The sequence below is a fragment of the Panthera tigris genome, chromosome C1 (assembly GCF_018350195.1).
Source record: "Panthera tigris isolate Pti1 chromosome C1, P.tigris_Pti1_mat1.1, whole genome shotgun sequence".
Classification (NCBI taxonomy): domain Eukaryota; kingdom Metazoa; phylum Chordata; class Mammalia; order Carnivora; family Felidae; genus Panthera; species Panthera tigris.
The window spans coordinates 36,424,018-36,444,715 of NC_056667.1; the positions used below are offsets into that span (position 1 = coordinate 36,424,018).

General features: G+C 43.4%; 1 protein-coding gene across 1 annotated transcript; it reads left to right on the top strand.

The window, feature by feature from the left end:
- Positions 1-1,063: 1,063 nt before the first annotated feature.
- Positions 1,064-14,452, top strand: LURAP1 (leucine rich adaptor protein 1). The gene is made up of 2 exons (XM_015535344.2): positions 1,064-1,319; positions 10,826-14,452. Exons 1-2 carry the CDS (start codon positions 1,122-1,124, stop codon positions 11,345-11,347), a joined length of 720 nt encoding a protein of 239 aa, XP_015390830.2. The 5' UTR covers positions 1,064-1,121; the 3' UTR covers positions 11,348-14,452.
- The last annotated feature ends 6,246 nt before the right edge of the window (positions 14,453-20,698 follow it).

Sequence of the window (20,698 nt, forward strand, 5' to 3'; positions counted from 1 at the left end):
CTGGGAGCTTGTTAGAAAAGAAGAATCTCAGACCCCATCCCAGATCTACAGAATTACAATCTGCATTTTAACAAGATGTGCAGATAATTCATATGCACAGTCAAGCTTAAGAAGCATCAGTCTACAGGATCTGATCTGGCTGGCCCATGTGGACCTTTCATCTTTCATACTGATTACTTCTCAGTGGCCAGAAGAACGTTACTTTCTTTCTTGTTTGTTTGTTTGTTTGTTTGTTTGTTTAGAGCAAGCAGGGGAGGGACAGACAGAAAGGGAGAGAGAGAATCCCAAGCAGGTTCTACACTGTCATTACAGAGCCAGATACGGGGCTTGAACCAACAAAACGTGAGATCATGACCTGAGTCTAAACCAAGAGTCCCTTGCATAACCAACTGAGCCACAAGGCACAGAATGTTACTTTCTATTTCTTTAATCTAAACTCAGTGGCTGGGAGGGGTGGTGGTGGTGCCTGACTGACTCCCTCTTGATCCCCGGTTGTGAGTCTGAACTCCACCTTGGATGAAGAGATTACTTACAAACAAACAAACAAACTTAAAAAAATAAATTCAGTGGCTACACTGAAAGTGGTGTGTGTGTGTGTGTGTGTGTGTGTGTGTGTGTGTGTGTGTGTAGGTAGCTAAATTCTGACCACTGTTTTAGACCCAGCCCTTCTACTCCAGGAAGTCTTTCAAAAACCTCTGCAGATCTCTTAATTTCCCAAATTCCTGAGGATGCTTATTTAGCCTTTGTTCTGCAACACTTACGGGGCGCCTGCTGTGTGCCTGGCTAGATTTAGTTGGAAGAGTGGGCAGAAGGCACTGAACTCTCCTAGCGCCCCTTCAAGTACAAATCCAAGTACAAATCGCCGACCCCCACCCATTCCAGGGCCAGACGTTCAGACGTGTGCACAGCCCTCGACCGACACACACACATACACACGCACACGCACACGCGCGCGCGGCTCTGCGCTGCTTTTCTGAGTGTTACGGCGCCCTTCGACCGCCCCCGCGCGGCGCGGGCGGGGACCCACCGGTTCCGCTCGGCGCTAGCCGCGGAGAAAGGAGGACCCCTGGGAACAAGATCCCGCCGTCCGGTCTCCCAGCACTTTTAAGCGGTAGGCCGGCATGGAGGGGACTGCGGAGTCCCAATCGCCTGACCTTCGAGATGTGGAGGGCAAGGTGGGCAGGAAGACCCCTGAAGGGCTGCTCCGCGGGCTGCGAGGCGAATGGGAGCCAGGAACCTCTGGCGCCCTGCTGCTCCCGGGGGCGCCCAACACGGGCCACGGCCTGGGGGACAAGATCATGGCGCTGAGGATGGAGCTGGTGAGTGTGGGCTCCATGGGCCAGGGGATGGAATCCCCAGCTAGGGCTGAGGGACAGACTTATGCCCCCAGAGTTGGACAGGAGAGGAGAACATTAAAATTCCCCACCTTACTCCTCAGGGTCCCTTCCAGATCAATCCTTAAACCCTGGGGTCCATTAATTGCCCCTCCCAAGGGTAAGTGGGGTGTTGATGGGTCCTGAAGACTTGAGGTGGGAGGCATGGGCTCTAGGAAGTTTTTACTGCCAAATAATTGGGAGGGGAGAGGTGAGGATTGGGAAACACTGAGAACCTAGCACAGCCCAAATCTCCTCCACCCCACCCCTCCACCAGGTGCCGTCTATCCCCCGGCCACCATTAAAGGGCAACCAGTTTCTTCTCTTCCTGCAAACTGGGTTGCTCCTCTGAGGCCTCAGTGTTCATGACAGGATTTAGCACAGAAGAGATCTGGGTGAAAACCTCCTGGACTAGGGCCACTAAAGACATCCTCCCTTCCTGCAATGTTCTCCCACCCCCACTTAAAATATTTGGAAGTTCCTAGAACCTGAGCAGTCAGAGTAGCAGCACCATCAGCATTGGCTCCATCATCTCCGAGCACCCCAAGGATATTTATATTTTATCTGTAACTTCTTGGGGAGAAGAGAAGGAAACAGGCACCCTCCCCCTCCCCTGTTGCTGCTGGTCTAGATTCAGAGCCAGAAGGGCATCTGGGGCTGCCTAGGCTCCCCAAGGCCCTGGTTCCGGTGAAGGGGGTGATTCACACCTGCCACCACTTTGCAGCCAGTTCTGGGGATCCGAAGAATTTTCTCTGGCTTAGAACCAGGAGGCCATGGTGAGTGTGTCAGTTAATAGGTTTTCCTGGAGCCCTACTGTCTGCCCAGTTCTGTGCCAGGCTGGGCTGTGAGAGAGCAGAGAAGGAGGGCATGGGAGCTCCTAGACAGCCTGCAAGTCTGAGAGGAGAGCCTTGTGGGCAGAGTAATCAGGGAAGGCTCATGGGGGAAGGATTCGAATGCCATGTGTGCACTTGGCCCTGAAGGTTGGAGGTGAGTGCCAGATTCTTCAGGGCAGGGCTGTGACTGCCCACCTAAGGGAGGGGCTCGAATTTGCCTCATTGTACAGAGTGGTGCCAGGTATCATGTTGAGCACTTTACAAAATATTCGCTTAATACTCACAGCAACCCTATTTGGCAAGTGATCTTTTATAGATAAAGAAACTGAGGCACAGAGAGGTTAAATAACTACTCAAGGTCATATAAAAAGTAAAATGCAGAGCCAGGCTTTGAATCCAGATGATCTGCCTGCACTTTACATTTTTACCGTTGAGATCTGCTTTGTGCCAGACACTTTAAAGACATTTTACGTCATTGAAGTGAGAAGAGCAGTCATCATTCCTCCATAGGATGAAGCATGCTTGCAGGTGTTCAGGGGCTTGCCTGGGCTCACTCAGGAGCTCCGTGGTGGAGCCATGCCTCCTCTCTGGCTCAGAACTCTTCTGCCTTTGATGGAGATTTTCTGGTTGTAAACTTTAAGGGGGTGCATTTAACTTCTGATCAGGTTTCTGCATTCTGTTTTTTAAATTTTTTAATGTTTATTTTTGAGACAGAGAGAGAGAGAGAGAGAGAGAGACAGGGTGTGAGTGGGGGAGGGGCAGAGAGAGAGGGAGACGAAGAATCTGAAGCAGGCTCCAGCCCCAGCTGTTGGGCACAGAGCCAGACCCTGGTAATGACCTGAGCCTAAATTGGAGCTTAACTGACTGAGCCACCCAGGAGCCCCAGGTCTCTGCATTCTTGACCCAGCCTGGTCTAGGACCCTAGGCTGCCCATTAAAGGCACAAAGGAGGGCGCTTGCTTGGGGGCCCAAACAGTGAAAGGTCACTACCTACCCCATTCCTTTCTCTCTCCTTGGTCAAGGTGTCATTGATATATTTGCGTACTCTGCCCTGCCCACTGGGTTGCACCTAGGGAGGACAGGACAGGGCAAGGGGTTTCCCTTGGAGTAACTGGTGGCAGTACTGGTCCAAGCCCTTTAAGCACTGTCTTTCAACTGTCCCTCTCCCAGCAATCCTGCAGGGAGGGGACAGCCCTGCTCTTGAGGCCAAGGTTATTCCTGCTTCTAGGCTCCTTTCCTCTTGGTTCCCTCCCCCTCTCACACGTTGAGTGAACCAGCCAGAGTCTGGGGTATGTAGGAAAGGAAAACAATAGCAACCTTCCCTACTTAATCCACCCAAAGAACTGTTGCCCCCACAGAGCCCCCACAGAGCAGCTTGAGAAAAAGCTTCAGGCAAGAAGGGGGAGAAGACCTGGGTTCAAGTCCTGGCTCAGCTCCTGAATCATTTTGAGATCTTGAGCAGGGCCCTGACTTTCTTTTGGCCTCAGTTTTTCTGCCTCTTGGAAGATGAGAGGACAGGAGCTTGTGGGACCAGATAGTCCTAGTAAGAATAGTCTGAGAATCTCAATCTGTGGCCGGGGAGCTGGGCCTGGAATCTCCGGGCTTTACCCCAGGGCCTGATTTGTATTGAGTGATGAGGGAGCCATACTTGTGACCCTAGGGCTGGGCCGAGAGTCTAATATGTATGTGTTAAGTGGGGGAGTGGGGAACCTGAATCCCCCTGGGAAGAGAATTGGATTGTGGTGGCCTTTAAGGCTGCATCTCTCTGAGCTATTTATACCTTTCTGTTTCCAAAGAGACGGTGTGGAATGAGTGTTTCTTTTTCTGGCAAGAAAAGCCTTGCTTTTTTCTATTCTGGGGAGTGATGCTGTCACAGTCAGGGAATCCCACTGTCACAGAACTCATTTTTCATCAGCATGGTAAAACCCAACCCCCTGAATCCTGGAGACCTCCAGAGGGGCCAAGGATGGTAAAGGCAATAGAATCACAAAGTCTAATATGACCTAGGCTAAGCACCATAAATGAACTGTGCAGGACCTACTCTCGGGGAGCTCACAGTCTGAATTCACAGGAAGGAGGGAGAGAGACTAATAACTCTGGTACAGGACCATAAGTGTTATTGGAACACAGCATGGGCTTCCTGGAAGAGTTTTCATTAAGGAGTGACATGGTCAGATTTGTACTCTGGAAAGGCTACTTTTTTTTTTTTTATGATTTACTTTTTAAGTAATGTCTGCATCTATCATGGGGTTTGAACCCTCAACCCTGAGATCAAGATCCTTACACTCTACTGACTGAGCCAGCCAGGCACCCCTGGAAAGGCCACTTTGAATTGGAGGGGTTACATGCTGTTTACTCTGGTTGGAATGTCTCTCTCCACCGCTTAGTCTGGCTAAGTCCTACTTAACCTTCATGCCTCGGCTGATGTGCCTTATTCTAGGAAGCATTTTCTTACCTCCCTTTGTTGGGTTAGGGCCCTCTAGGTACCTGTGACCCTCTATATAGCAGTTGTTTCCCCTAGCATTTACTACATTGAATTTTTAGTGCTTGTGTCATTGTCTTATCTTACCCATAGATTGTGAACTCCCTGAAGCTAAGAAATGGTGTCTTTTCTTCCTTTAACACAATGCAATGCCTATAAGAAACACCCAGTAAATATTGTTTCATAACTGAATGGATTAATTACATCGTGAGGAAGAGCAGGGAAGACTTCCTAGAGGAGGTGGCATTTGAGGCTGGGGCTTGAAAAATGAATAAAGTCAGTGGGAATTCCAATTCAAGATGGCAGATTGAACACATGCATTTACCTTCATTTCCTTCTGAAACTTCACTAAAAAGCCAATAGAAGGATTATTTTAAAGGCCATGAAACCATTATGACAACAAAAATAGGAGAGAAGATGATAGGAATAAAATTTTGGAAGCTAAAGATCAGAAGGAAGACTTGTAACTTAGTAGACCTGAAAAAAAAAGCTGAATTTCAAGCTAGCAGCAAGGAAAGCTGAAAAGCAACACATTTTGCACTACAGAAACCCTCAAAGGTCACAGGAGTTGGAAGCACTGGGTATTTCTAGAACTGAGGGGCACAAGTGAAGCTGAAAACAGAAGGGTTTGTGAATGTCTGTTTAAGAATCATATTCTAAGATGGGGCGCCTGGGTGGCTCAGTTGGTTGAGCGTCCGACTTCGGCTCAGGTCATGATCTCACAGCTCGTGAGTTTGAGTCCTGCGTCGGGCTCTGTGCTGACGGCCTGGAGCCTTCTTCAGATTCTGTGTCTCCCTCTCTCTCTGCCCCAACCCACTCACATTCTGTCTCTGTCTCTCTCAAAAATAAATAAACATTAAAAAAAATTTTTAATAAAAATAAAAAAAAAGAATCATATTCTAAGATCTCCTCCCTAACTGGGCAACCAGGTGCCAGCCACTTCTTTATCCTAACAGAAGATTGGAGATGTAAGTTTTGGAAAAGAATAGTACAGAAGGAAGGGAAGAAGGGGAAGGAAGGAGAGAAGAAAGGAAGAAAGGAGGAATTATAGCAGGAGAAGCATTTTTAGTATGAGAAGTTTTATTTAATACATCTAGTTTGGTTTTGGACTAGGGCTGTTGGTTTCACTGTTAACTTATTTGTCCCCAGTATGAAACAATTGAAGATAATCTTCCTTATCATATGTCAATAATCTGTATAGTCTGTGGCATTTCAGTTGTTCATGTTTATATCTCTTTATTTAAAAAAAATTTTTTTTAATGTTTATTTATTTTTGAGAGACAGAGAGAGACAGAGCATGTGCAGGGGAGGGGCAGAGAGAGAGGGAGACACAGAAGCTGAAGCACGCTCCAGGCTCTGAGCTGTCAGCACAGAGCCCGATGTGAGGTTCGAACTCACAGACTGCAAGATCATGACCTGAGCAGAAGTTGGATGCTTAACCAATTGAGCCACCCAGTTGCCCCTGTTCATATCTCTTTATTGAAACTGCAAGTTTCTGTTAAGTAGGGACAGTTTCTCCATTATCTTTGTAATCATTAGACAACTCAGGAACCAAATAACCATCTGTTTCATTGAATTAGAGTTGTGATATTATTCCAAAGTCACAAATAATTTCAGGTACAGAATTTTGTTCTGTGCTTATGCCATGGTAATTAGGTTTACCATAGTAATATGTAAAGTTAAATAGCTACCATTTATGAACTAATACTTGTCAGGCAGTATCTTGTGCATGTTAATGCATTCCTTCCATTTATTTTTATTTTTTAAATGTTTATTTATTTATAATGAAGGAGAGAGAGCAAGAGGGGGAGGGGCAGAGAGAGAGGAAGAGAAAAATCCCAATCAGGCTCTATGCTCAGCACAGAGCCCAACACAGGGCCATCTCATGAACCATGAGATCATGACCTGGGCCGAAATCAAGAGTCAGACGCTTAACTAACTGAGCCACCTAGGGACAACCTTCCGTTTTTTAAAATAAACTTTTTAATTAGGTAGTGTCCTCGGTGCACCTGGCTGGCTCAGTTGGTAGGGCATGTGACTCTTAATCTCAGGGTTGTGAGTTCAAGCCCCATGTTGGGTGTGGAGACTTTTTAATTAAAAATAAATAAGTTAATTAATTAAATAAAAATTTAAAAAAATAGTATCCTCATTTTACAATGAAGAAATGAAGGTTTAAAGGGGAATAAAAATTCCAAAATCATATGGTTCATTAATGGCATAACGGGAGTTTGAATCCAGATCTGTTTAATTCCAGTGCCTATATTTTTCTCAGTGTACAAATACTTGGTTATATTCTGGTTTATCATTCTAGATGTAAAACAATCATTTACTGAATAATTCAATAAACATTTATAAATTGTTATTAAAAAAAAAAAACACCTAGAACCAAAGGTCTCCAGATTGAGAGACAACAAAGTTGAAGGCAAGAGGGATTAAGTAAAAATGTATTAAATGTTATGATATACCCTTCTAGCATTTCCCCCTACTTGGCAGCTTTCCTTATATTCTCAAGATGGGTATAATATGGTGAATATGGTGAACCTGAGAGAAAGTAACCATAAGAGATACTGACTCAGGGCTAACCCAAATAGCCCAGCCAGATAATTGCCAGTTTGCAACCAGCTTTTTAGAGACCACTCTGAAGTATGAGCAGCTACTAAACACTGTAAGAGACCTGATGAGACCCTCTAACTGTACAGATGTAGATAAACAGAAAAAAACAACTTGAATGAAATGGAGATAATATTGGAAGATGAGAACTTATAAAAAAATCATTAACTATATCCCTAAAAAGATAAGATAATATTGCAGCCATATCAGGAAGCTATAAACAGGAAAACATTCAGAGAACTAGAACAACTCTTAGAAATAAAAACATGATAGGAAAATATGAAAAACTCAGTAGAAGGGTTGATAATGTTGAAATATTTCAGAAACTAGAACAAATATAGAAAAAGATGGAAGAGGATTAAAAAAAAAAAAGAGAGAGGATCTGTCCAGGACACCCTCTATTCAAATAATAGGATTTCCAGAAAGATCATAGAAATAGTGGAGGAGAAATCAAGAAAGAAAGAAAGAAAATCTCTCAGAACTGAAGGATATGAGCCTCCAGATTAAAAGGACCCATCAAGTGGCCAATTCAATGTATGAAAATAGACCCACGCCATGGCAAATTATTGGGATAATTTAGAACACTGGGAACAGGGTGCCTGGGTGGCTCAGTTGGTTAAGCGTACAACTCTTGATTTCAGCTCAGGTCATGATCTCACAGTTCATGGGATCAAGCCCCACTTTGCTAGCACAGAGCCTACTTGGGATTCTCTCTCTCCCTATCTCTCTGCCCCTCCCTCACTCATACTCTCTTTCTTTCAAAATCAATAAATAAACTTAAAAACAACAAATAAAAATTAAAAAAAAAACAACAACATTGGGAACAAAGAGAAGATCCTAAAAACTTCCAGAAAGAAAAGGAAGATGGATACATACAATCAGGAATCATAATGGCATCATACTTTTAAGTTTAACACTGGAAACTAAAAGACAATGGAACAATGCCTTAAATCCTGAGGAAAATTTATTTTCAACCTGGAATTCTATACCCATCAACTGTCTATGAGGGGAGGGGAGGAAAACAGCATTTTAAACATGTGAAGCTTCAACAAATGTACCTCCTATGTAGATTGTTGCAGGAAGCTACTGAAGGAAAAGCACCACACACACAATAAAGGAGTGAATCAAGAAAGAAGAAGACATAGGATCAGGAAACAAGGGATCCAACTCAGGAAAGAGGCAAAGGGAGTCCCTAGGATGAGAGTGAAGGGGGATCCCTGGAGGATAGTTGTGCAGCAGGTACAGATTGGGGCAGATCAGAAGGCTCCTGGGGCGCCTGGGCAGCTCAGGTCATGATCTCATGGTGCATGAATTCCATCCCCACTTGGGATTCTCTGTCTCCCTCTCTCTCTGCCCCTCCCCTACTTGCTCATGCTCTCTCTTTCTCAAAAATAAATAGATAAGGGCGTCCTAGTGGCTCAGTAGGTTAAACATCCAACTTCAGCTCAGGTCATCATCTCACAGTTCATGGGTTTGAGCTTCAGATTCTGTCTCTCCCTCTCTCTCTGCCCCTCCTCCACTCACACGCTGTCTCTCTCTTTCAAAAATAAATAAACATTAAAAGTTTTTTAAAAATAATAAATATTAGAAATTTTATATATAAAAAAGAAGGCTCCTGAAGAGCTGTCTCTAAGAACATGGAATAGATGGAAGATGTGATATGTTTAAAAGCCTTGAGAGGAAAATTCAGACAATTGGGAGAGGGTTTGAGGCTGACTTACTGATGATTATATAGCAAACTAAGCAAAAGAGTAGTAGTAGTGTATGTAGTAGTAATAATATGATAATAACGTAATAATTATGTAAGATGATATATATCATTTATTATTATTCTAAGGCATAATTACAATAATATTATTATTCTAAGGAAAACATGAAGTAAGAAATGAAAAGTAGCCATAGTAAACTGTACAACTTGGCCGCGAATAGCATTTCCAAATCCTAATAAGGTAAATACTGAATAATTCATTTTATCGCGTATGTTGGAATACAGAGAGAAAGGTGTCTGTATGGCAGAGGATCGGGGAGTAGGATGAAAAAGTTAAATCCTTAACCTTCTATCGTATGGGAAGGCAGTAGAAAACACCTAAAACTTAAAAGTCAGTAAGTGGAATGTTATTTGGAGATTAGAATCTAAGTACCAAAATAAGCAGATAAAAAATGAATAATGGTTGTTTCTGGGAAGAAAGATTTAGGATTAGGATGGGGGACTATTACTTTCATGATAAATCTCACAGAACTCTTTGTGTCTTTAATCTATGTGCATCCATTACTTTGCCTAAAAGGAAAATTAAATAAATATGAAATCAGAAAGTCATGTGTGACGGGACTGGGGGGCTTCCAGGGAAGTATGCTAAAAGTGAAGCGGAGAGACAGGCAGGGGATGTATTATGACAGCTTTTGAATGCCTGCTGCTAAAATATTTAGATTTTATTCTCTAAGAGCTGTGCAAAGCCCAGAAAGTTTCTTGAGCAAGGGAGGGACAGATTCAGATCGGTATTTGCGGAAGATAACTTAGGGGATCTGAGGTGGGAGGGACCTAAAGATTACCTGGTAAGTCAGAATTACTCCCAGTACAGACACCCTAGACTAGTGTGTGGTGAAGAGAAGCCCTGCATCTGTAGCCAACAGGATTCTGACCCTTTGAACAACTGCTACCCACACCCTGAAGGGACTGTGGGGCCAGGTGAGCTCCCTCTTTATTCCCCAGCTCCTGCCTCCTTTTGGCTCAGTCTACTTCCTAATTAACACCAGACTCCCTATCAGGTTATTCTTTGATTCTGGACTGGTTCAATAGTTAATGCCCTATTCTATGAAGTTCAAATCTCAGTGGGATCGGATTTCGATACTAAACATTTACTGAGACCTAACTCTGTGTCACGCACTGTGTTGAATACTTAAATTATTTTTTAACGTTTATTTTTGAAAGAGAAAGAGAGAGACAGAGTGTGAATGGGGGAGGGACAGAGAGAGAGGGAGACACAGAATCTGAAGCAGGCTCCAGGCTCTGAGCTGTCAGCACAGAGCCTGATGCGGGGCTTGAACTCATGAACTGTGTGATCATGAAGTCGGATGCTTAACGGACTGAGCCACCCAGGTGCCCCCAGAACTGAGATTTTAAACTGCAATCTGCGGCGTCTGGGTGGCTCAGTCTGTTGAGCATCCGACTTCGGCTCAGGTCATGATCTCACGGTTCATGAGTTCGAGCCCCGCATCGGGCTCTGTGCTGACAGCTCAGAGCCTGGAGCCTGCTTCTGATTCTGTGTCTCCCTCTCTCTCTTTGCCCCTCCCCTGCTCACGCTCTGTCTCTCTGTCTCTCAATAATAAATAAACGTTAAAAAAATTTTTTTAAACAACAACTGCAATCTGTCTGCTTCTAAAGCCCACACTCTAAATCAACCATACTTCTATTCCCATGCTTCTTAAAATTGAGGCATGGTTGGTTGGACCACAAAGTGGGGTCTCTAGAAATATTTGGGAAACCCATGGCTCTGAAGCTCAGACTGATTCCTTCTCCTACTCCCCCAGGCTTACCTGCGAGCCATCGATGTGAAGATCCTGCAGCAGCTGGTGACTTTGAATGAGGGCATCGAGGCTGTGCGCTGGCTGTTGGAGGAGCGGGGGACATTGACCAGCCACTGCAGCAGCCTCACCAGCAGCCAATATAGTCTGACAGGCGGGAGTCCAGGCCGCTCAAGGCGAGGCAGCTGGGACAGCCTGCCAGACACCAGCTCCACTGACCGGCTGGACAGTGTCTCCATCGGCAGTTTCCTAGACACGGTGGCCCCCAGCGAGATGGATGAACAGGGCCCCCCTGGGGCTCCCCGTCCTGAAATGGACTGGGCAAAGGTTATACCCAGTGGGGACAGGGCCAGGACTGAGGTGGACCTGACAGCCACCAGGCTAGGGAACTTGAGGGCTGTATGGAAGCCCCCAGGGGAGGGGCTCCAAGGTGGACCTCCTGAACCACTAGAGGATGAAAGTGTTACGCTTGGCTTTGAGGCCCACTGGTATTGGGGGCAGTGCCAGGATGATGTGACCTTCTTGTAATAACTTTCCCGTCCTTTCATATTTCTATAACTCTTTCATCACTAGGTCCTGGTCTCCCTAGAAATTTATTCTCCCTTATTCTGGGTCTAGGAGGAGGCTGCATTGAAATCCAGTTACCGTGGAAACCTGGCCTTACCATCCTTCTGGCCCCTAAGGAGGCTCTGCCTTTATCCTTCAATTATTGGGACCCTAGAGCTATTTACATAGATACAATGACTCTAGAGCCTTGACCTGTAGCTTCTGGTGTGATAGTATCTCTTCCCCTTCCCCCTGCAACTATGTAAGGATTTGAGGGATTTAGGACCCATAGGAGATCACTGATGAAGAGATGGGGGTGTAATTACCTCACCCAACATCTAGGAGTCTTGGCCCCCCTCTTGGCCAAGATGGAGAACTGTGGAGGGACATGGACATTCAGGGCCAACCTTCCATGGATTGGCCCTCCTAGAAGCCTCTGGGGTTGGTAGAACCATCCCTTCCTGTCTGGTGAGTGATGTCATTTCCTGCCAGGATGGAATAGACTTTCCTCTGTACCAGTCTCTTAGTGGTGATAGGGCAGTATAGGGTTGTCTGAGCCCCTGCTGCTAAGTGAGACCACACCATTTATTCTCCATACCGTTACTTCTTGCTAGGGGGATCATATCACCCCTCCTGGTAGGAAATCTTCTCACTGTCAGATGTTTGTGTTCCTTTTCAGAAAGGTTCTTACTTTTTAAATTGGGTGTTCTCATTTTGTTCTAGGGGGTCTCACTTCCTCTGTGACCACATCCCTATCTGATGCCAGTATTCCTACATCTGTGCTTTTAGGGAGGGAAATTCAGGGGCCTCTACCCACGGCTCAAAAGTTTGTTTGGCCTGCCCTGCCAGTCCCCTGTCTTACGCCTTCCCTGGGTTGCCCCCATTTTTGTATTCTGGCTCCAAAACTGTCTGCCAGGAGGTTTAGCCTTTGTGTCTCCACACCTTCTCAGTTTCCACTTCCACTTCTTCAGGGCCTCCGGCCTTTTATATGCAGATGAGTCCCCCATCTACCCCCCTCTCTCCCCATTGCTGATGGGAATCAGAGGGAGAAGAAGCTTGAAGAGCTCTGGGGGTGTATCATAATTTCCAAAGAGGGGAGGTATCTTCTCTGATCCTGTGATTTCCCTTCCCCCATCCTGCCCCGGACCTTCTACCATTTGGTCACAAGGATGCCTGCCAGAGGCTGAGACACAAGAAATCTCCTTGTCTGGATTACAATGGGAGTGTGGGGGTGTGGCAGGGAAAGACAGAGGCTCTTTGGTCCTAAGCCCCACATCCTATGAGGGGCAGAGATAGAGGGGAAGGCTGCTTTCCTTCCTCCCTTAGAGCAAGCCCTAGACCCCTGGGACCTGAGGTGGGAGCAGGGAACTGGCTCTGAGCCTAGGTCCTAAGGCCCTAGTGAATTACAGCAAAGAAGGAATTCAAGGAGGCTGCCAACCTGGGGCCCAAGGAGAGGACAAGTGGGGGTAGTTGGGGGGGGTGCAGTTGTGAAAGAAGGGCTGTGGCTGATGTCAGAGAATGAATTCTTGGAGATTAACCCTTTGAACCCCAGCTAACTGCCTATATGTTGGTCTTTGTTTTTCCTGGGGCCTGAAACTAATCATTGGAAGGCAAAAAAGAGAGAAAAGGATGTCAGGTGATCCTTGCCTATTTGCTGTGCCTTCCACCGTGGAGGAGGAGCTTCCCCAAGTGCTATAATAACTCCTGCAATTTCTCTACCCTTTGTTCTATGCTGGAGAAGGGAAAGAAGACAAGTTAATCTCCACTTTCCCTAAATTTCTCAAGTTTTGTTCTGCAACTCCCACCCCAGTCCTTTTGGGGCAATGTGTTCATTCCATAGCTCCCCCCTAAGGACTCGCTCTTCTCCCATCCCCTCAAAGTGATCAAAATCTCTAAAGCATATTCTTAGCCTTTCCTCCTTTGCTACTTACCAGCCCTCTCCTTAACACCTCTTCTGGTCTTGGGGCTCCTGACTTCCCCTTAGGGTGGCAGTTCAAATGCCCTTCTCCAGTTCCTACTCTGTTGCCATTTTGTAGCATGCCTCGGGTAAACTACCTTTTCACTTAGAAGCTTTGTGTTCTTTTTTGAAGCTTACTTGTTTGGTTAGGCTACAAACTTCTGAGCTGAAGAGGAGGTGCGCCATCTTGTGGCCATTGTGTGCCATAGCCGGGGTAGCTGCCTAGAATCTCAAAGCTCAAGTATAGCCTTACAGAACACTGGACCTTCAGTGCACAGACAAGCTAGAGAGACAGGCCTAGAGAGGGCAGAGATTTGCCCAGTGTCACCCATTGTAGATCCAAGGCAAGACTCTAGAGAACCCAGATTTCTTGCCTGTCTGCCCACAGTGCCGTCACTTGGCTAGACTGTTCCCCCATTCCACCCAGTTAACACCACCCAAAGGACAGAAAGCAATTTTTCCTTGTGTTAATATTTAGGTTCTTAATCCTACTCTAGAGAGGCAGCTCAGGGTTTAGAGAAAGTGCTATAGGCTCTGAGGAAAGAGAACCTTGGACCTCGACTAGGTAAAAGCTGCATGAATCTGGACTGCAGATATAAGAAAAATCATCCTGGACAAACCCTTTTCCTAGGGAGGGCCAGTAGGCCCAGACATTATGGAGGAAGAGCTCAGCATTTCAGACCTGGAGGTTAGAAGTAAGGTGGGGGTGGGGAGCTTTGAAATTAGGAAATCCGGATGGATCCTGTGGAGTTGGGGAGCTCCGCAGGTCTAGGGAGTACAGCACAGTTGGATAGGCACAACTGGGTAAAGGCAGAGATGAGACTGCTCCTGGAAGCTGCAAAAACAATGCCTGGGAGGGTAAAGGGTGGTGCTGACAGGATGAGCCCATCGAGGAGATATGAGACCTTGGGAGTGGGCAAGTGTAAGAGCCTGCATTTAGGATGGAGCAGTAAGGTTGAGTATTGGACTGATTGGAAGCTCGGTGGCAGCTTAGATGAGAAATGCTTGGAGCTTGTAGCAGACAGGCTCACTGTGTGTATGGGTTCCAGGCACTACTTGGTGTTCAGTGACACCTGTTGAATGAATGGAAGAACGAATGTGTGTAAACCCACAAGGAGATATGACTTGTTTTTTAAAAAGTAGCTAATTAGGTCATAGTAGGTAATATAAATATTATTCTATTTAATTCTTAGCAACCCTCTAAATAATGCATTATTAATCATGTATTGTTGCTTAGATATATGTTCATGGTGAGATAGGTAATAAATCAACTATAATAGGAACCTGGGTCAGTCTGGCTGCAGGGGCTTCCCAGAAGTCTTTGATTCCCCACTCCCTACTGTCACAGACCTTACTCCCCTAGGAGAACAGGTTATGCTGCCTAGCAGCAGGGCTAGTATGCTAGTTTCCTCCTGCTGCTATCATGAATTACCACAAACTTATTGGCTTAAAACGACATAAATTTATGGGAATGCAAGCTGGTGCAGCCACTCTGGAAAACAGTATGGAGGTTCCTCAAAAAACTAAAAATAGAACTACCCTACAATCCAGCAATTGCACTACTAGGCATTTATCCACGGGATACAGGTGTGCTGTTTCGAAGGGACACATGCACCCCCATGTTTATAGCAGCACTATCAACAATAGCCAAAGTATGGAAAGAGCCCAAATGTCCATCGATGGATGAATGGATAAAGAAAATGTGGTATATATACACAATGGAGTATTACTCAGCAATCAAAGAGAATGAAATCTTGCCATTTGCAACCATGTGGATGGAACTGGAGGGTATTATGCTAAGTGAAATTAGTCAGAGTAAGACAAATATCATATGACTTCACTCATATGAGGACTTTAAGAGACAAAACAGATGAACATAAGGGAAGGGAAACAAAAATAGTATAAAAACAGGGAGGGGGACAAAACAGAAGAGACTCATAAATATGGAGAACAAACAGAGTTACCGGAGGGGTTGTGGGAGGGGGATGGGCGAAATGGGTAAGGGGCATTAAGGAATCTACTCCTGAAATCATTGTTGCACTATATGCTAACTTGAATGTAAATTTTAAAAAATAAAAAATAAAATTTAAAAATAAATAAATAATAAACACTAACAAAAAACAAACAAACAAAAAAATGACACAAATTTAGCATCTTACAGTTCTGGAGGTCAGAAGTCTGAAATCAGTTTCACCGGGCTAAATTAAAGTCTGTATTCCTTCTGGAGACGCCAGGGGAGAATCCATTTCTTTGCCTTTTCTAGTTTCTAGAGGCTGCTTGCATTCCTTGGTTCATGGTCCCTTCCTCTATCTTCAAGGTAACAGGATAGCATCTTCTCTCCTTGTGTTAATATTTAGGTTCTGACCTCTTCTTCCATTCTTTCATCTTCTTTAATTCTGTCTTTTGAGGATTATATTGTGATTACATATGCTTGTGATTATATTGGGCCCACTGGGATGATCTAGGATCATCTCCTCATGTCAAAATCCTTAATTTAACCTCTTCAAAGTCCCTTTTGTCACAAAAGGTAAAATATTCACGGGTTTTGAGGATCAGAAAATGAACATCTTTGGAGTAAGAACCATTATTCAGCCTACCAAAGGCAGAGATGGAAGGTGGGCAGATGGATGCACCCAGGCCCAGAATGAGCCTGTATGCTTTGTCCAGCCTCCCTCAGCCTGGAGTGAAGGGTGGTGGGAAAGTGGTGGCCAAGGGGAAGGTGGCCAGGTGCAGGCCCCATGTCTGGAGAATGGCAAGTGCCTCTTGCATCATCACTACCAGGCAGAGCTGAGGTTAAAGGGAGAAATTCTCAGTTTAGGGAATTTTCAGGCTTGACACTCTCCTAGTGAACATGGTGGAGGGTTCCAGCAAGCTCTGTCTTCAACACTGCCTCCTCTCCAGAACCATTCTGTGCAAGGCGGAAGGTAATTACCAGCGAACTAGGCTGGGCTCTCTTTAGAAAGGGTAGATTTGTTCTCTCCTTTTTAAATTAGTTTTTATTCCTTAATAAGTTAAACCATGCTCCTCATAGTGTGATGAACTCTCATCCTCAGTTGATATTAGGCCCCTTTATTGCTTTATTTTCTTCTTTTGATCCCTGATCCCTGTTCTCATTCCTCTTCCTGACCTAGGCATATACTCTGATGTGTTTAGTATGTGTTCGGATATGTTTGTATCTTTAAAAAAATAGATAATTGTGCGCTTATATGTTGAGATGTATATATATATATATATATATATATATATACACACATATATATATAAATGGTATTATTTTACAATAAGCTAACTTCCATAACACATTGCCCCATATTTCAGTGATTTAATACAATAAACATTTCCTTTTCACTTACACAGGAGAACAGGTATTCCCGCTTGGACGGCTCTCTTCCCCTGGCCATTTCAGGTTTGAAATGGCTCCTTCCATTTTCAGGTGGTGATAGCCTGATTCTGTGTCATAAAATTCCTGTCAACTTTTTGGCAAATTGTTTTAACATCTATTAATGACCATTTTATAAATTGGTTATTTTATTAGAGATTACAAAATGATGCCTTTTCTAGTAATATTATTCCCTCTGTTATTCTAATTCTACACATAAAACCTTTTTCACATCCTCTAGGACCATTACATCCTCTAGGACCATTTGGTTAACCTAAAATAAATTTTATACTAGAATAGCAAGATGAATGCTTAAATGCTTAAATTCACCACCCAGGGGGGTGCCTGGGTGGGTCAGTTTTGGCAGTTCATATCTATCCCTTTTAAAGTAGTGAAATTGATCCCCTAGCAACTTAGAGTTCGATGATTTTGTTTTGTTTTGCTCTCACTTTGTTATTATTGTGAATTTGTAGTTTTTAACATATTTAATGTCTTTTAATCACTTGCAGTTACTTTTTGTTTTATATCACATAAAATTTAAAACATAGACACAAGTAGAGAAAATAGTACAGTTGACCCTTGAATAATGGCATAGGTTAGGGGCACTGACCCCCAGCGCAATTGAAAATCCACATGTAACTTTTGACTAAAACTTAACTGTTAATAGCATACTGTTGACTGGAAGCCTTAGCAATAATATAAGCAATTGATTAATACATATTTTGTATGTTATATATTTTTCTTACAATAAAGCAAGCTAGAGAAAAAATGTTATTAAGAAAATCATAAGGAAGAGAAAATATAATTACAGCACTGTACTGTATTTGTAAAGACAAAATCCGGGTATAGGTGGACCTGCATAGTTCAAACCTGTGTTTTTCAAGGGTCAACTGTATACTGTATACACCCACGCACATACACATACATATATACATGTACGCACAAACATACATATGGTGAAATACCTCATGAGTACATATTGATACTTTCGCTTCAAATTCAAGATTAAAGAGCTTTTACTCAATTTCTTGTCTAGCTTCTTTTTTCTGTACCAAGAATCCTGGTTTTCAAGGACATAGGTGATAATAGAATTAGAATAATCCATAATTACTCATTTCTTTTATCTCCTATACAAAGCACTCTCAGAATAACAATATTTTTATTTTTTATTTTTTAAAATTTACATCCAAATTAGTTAGCATATAGTGCAACAATGATTTCAGGAGTAGATTCCTTAGTGCCCGTTACCCATTTAACCCCTCCAGTCGCCCTCTGTTTGTTCTCCATACTTATGAGTCTCTTCTGTTTTGTCTCCCTCCCTGTTTTTTTTTTTTAAATTTTTTTAATTTTTAATGTTTATTTATATTTGAAAGAGAGAGAGTGAGGGAGGGGCAGAGAGAGAGGGAGACACAGAATCGGAAGCGGGCTCCAGGCTCTATGCTGTCAGCACAGAGCCCGACGTGGGGCTCGAACTCACGAACCGCGAGGTCATGACCTGAGCCGAAGTCGGACGCTCAACCGACCGAGCCACCCAGGCGCCCCCTCCCTGTTTTTATATTATTGTTTCCCTTCCCTTATGTTCATCTGTTTTGTCTCTTAAAGTTCTCATATGAGTGAAGTCATATGATTTTTGTCTTTCTCTGACTAATTTCACTTAGCATAATACCCTCCAGTTCCATCCACGTAGTTGCAAATGGCAAGATTTCTCAGAATAACAATATTAATACTACCACTGATATGATTACTGAAAACATTAAGGAAGTATTTTGCAAATACGTTTCCCATTCTCTACATTAAAAAACTTTGTAGTAAGTCTGTATTTTCTTCTTCTTAGCCCTTGTATAGTTTTAGTTCCACAAGTAATCTTATAATTAATACTCATCTCTAGTCTTTGAGTCATTCTACTCACTTTGGTTGTCTGAAGCTGATTTTCTTTTTCTTCTTCTTTTTTTAAAAATTTATTTATTGTGCGTGTGTGTGTGTATGTGTGTGTGTGTGAGAGAGAGAGAGAGAGAGAAGAGAGAGCACAAAGTGGGTAGGGGCAGAGAGAGGGAGAGAGAGAATCCCAAGCAGGCTCTGTGTTGTCAGTGGGGCTTGAACTCATGAACCATCATGAGTCATGACCTGAATGGAAATCAAGAGTCAGACACTCAACCAACTAAGCCACCCAAGTGCCCTTGTAGCTAATTTCTGGTCAGATTCCTCAGGTAGGGCACTTGACAACAGTATTCTTTGAGATCTTTCATGTTGATATGTTTGTGCCCTTTATACTTATAAAGTCTGTTTTGCTAGGTTCACACTTTTCTATCTTGAGTCTCTTAAATGTTCATTTTCTTCTGGCATAAAGTGTTACTATTGAAGTCTAATGATCATTTAATTTTTTGTGTGTATGGGGTGCGTGTATTCAGATGCCCAAAGGATTTTTTTCATTTTCTTTACAGTTCAATCATTTTAGGGGTGCCTGGCTGGCTCAGTTGGAGGGCATACAACCTTTTTTAAAAATTTATGTATTTATGTATTTATTTATTTAATTTGAGAGAGAGAGAGAGAGAGAGAGAGAGAGAGAGAGAGAGAGAGTATGTGCGCACAAGTGTTGTCCCCATCCTAATACATTTTGATTCAACTCCAAGCAACTTCTCCTCAGTGTGGGGCAGGGTACTAGAAGGCAGCCCTGGTGGGTCAGTTTTGGCAGTTCATAGGAGCCAGACCTGCCCCAGCCCCTTAGAGCTTCTCACTGCAGGTCCTCTGCACTCACCTGCTATTTTAGACAGCAGATCCCTCCTCATTTCATTTACTGTTCTCAAATGGCCTGTCTTGATTTCAGTGAGTACCTATAGGCTTGTTCAGGTTCTCCTGTTCTTATTCTGTCAGAGGCCATTCCTTTATTTTCTTCTTTCTCTTGCAGATGCTGATCCTGTATAGGTCTGGTGGCTGTTGGTGGTTTGCTCCTACTTGCTTATATTTGGGAGCTGTGGAGATAGCTTGGTCCCCAAATTTTGTTGTAAATGTTGTCCATGTTTTTTTCTTTCTAATTTTACTCTCTAGTCCCTGCGTCGATTTTTATGTGGGGATCTGAAGAGATAGAAAAACTATGGTGTCACCGTTGCCATCATCTTCCCAGAATCCTCTCCCTATTATCCTTTGATGTCTGTAAAATCTGTAGTCACATCCTCTCTTTCATACTTGATATAAATAATTTGTGCTTCCCTGTTTTACTCTTGATCAATGTTGCTTGGCGTTTACCCATTTTATTAATATTTTTAAAGAACCAACTTTTGGCCTTGTTAATTTTCTCTATTGTTTGTTTTGTACTTCATCAAATGTTACTCTAATCTTTATTTCCCTTATTTTATTTTGGGTTTAATTTGTTCATCTTTCTCTAGTTTTTTAGGTGAAAACTTAGATAATTGATTTTTTAAGCCTGCTTTTATAATATAAGCTATAAATTTCTAAGCACTGATTTACTTACATACCACACATTTTTTATATATTTTATTATCATTCAGTTAAAAGTGTTTTGTGATTTCCTTTGCTATTTCTTCTTTGGCCTATGAGTTAATTAGAAGTATAATGCTTACCAAATACTTGGGGCTTTTTATTTAAAAAAATTTTTTTTATAATCTTTATTTATTTTTGTGAGAGAGAGAGAGACAGAGCCTGAGTGGGGAGGAACAGAGATAGAGGGAGACACAGAATTGGAAGCAGGCTCCAGGCTCTGAGCTGTCAGCACAGAACTTAATGTGGGGCTTGAACTCATGAACCGCGAGATCATCAGTCAAATGCTTAACCACTGAGCAACCCAGGTGCCCCACTTGGGGCTTTCTAGAAAGCTTATTGTTATTGATTTCTAATTTAAGTCCAGAAAATATACTCTGTAAAGTATCAATTTTTCAAAATTTATTGGGACTTTTTTATGTCCGGAATATGACCTTTCTGGGTGAATTTCCATAGCCCCTTGAAAAGAATGTGCATTTTGCAATTGTTGTGTATGATGTTA

What these genes read in the sequence shown, in the direction of transcription:
- LURAP1 (XM_015535344.2), top strand. Translation starts at nt 1,122, where the DNA reads ATGGAGGGGACTGCGGAGTCCCAATCGCCTGACCTTCGAGATGTGGAG. An exon ending in TGGCGCTGAGGATGGAGCTG is followed by an intron (nt 1,320 to 10,825) that starts GTGAGTGTGGGC and finishes CTACTCCCCCAG; the next exon opens with GCTTACCTGCGAGCCATCGA.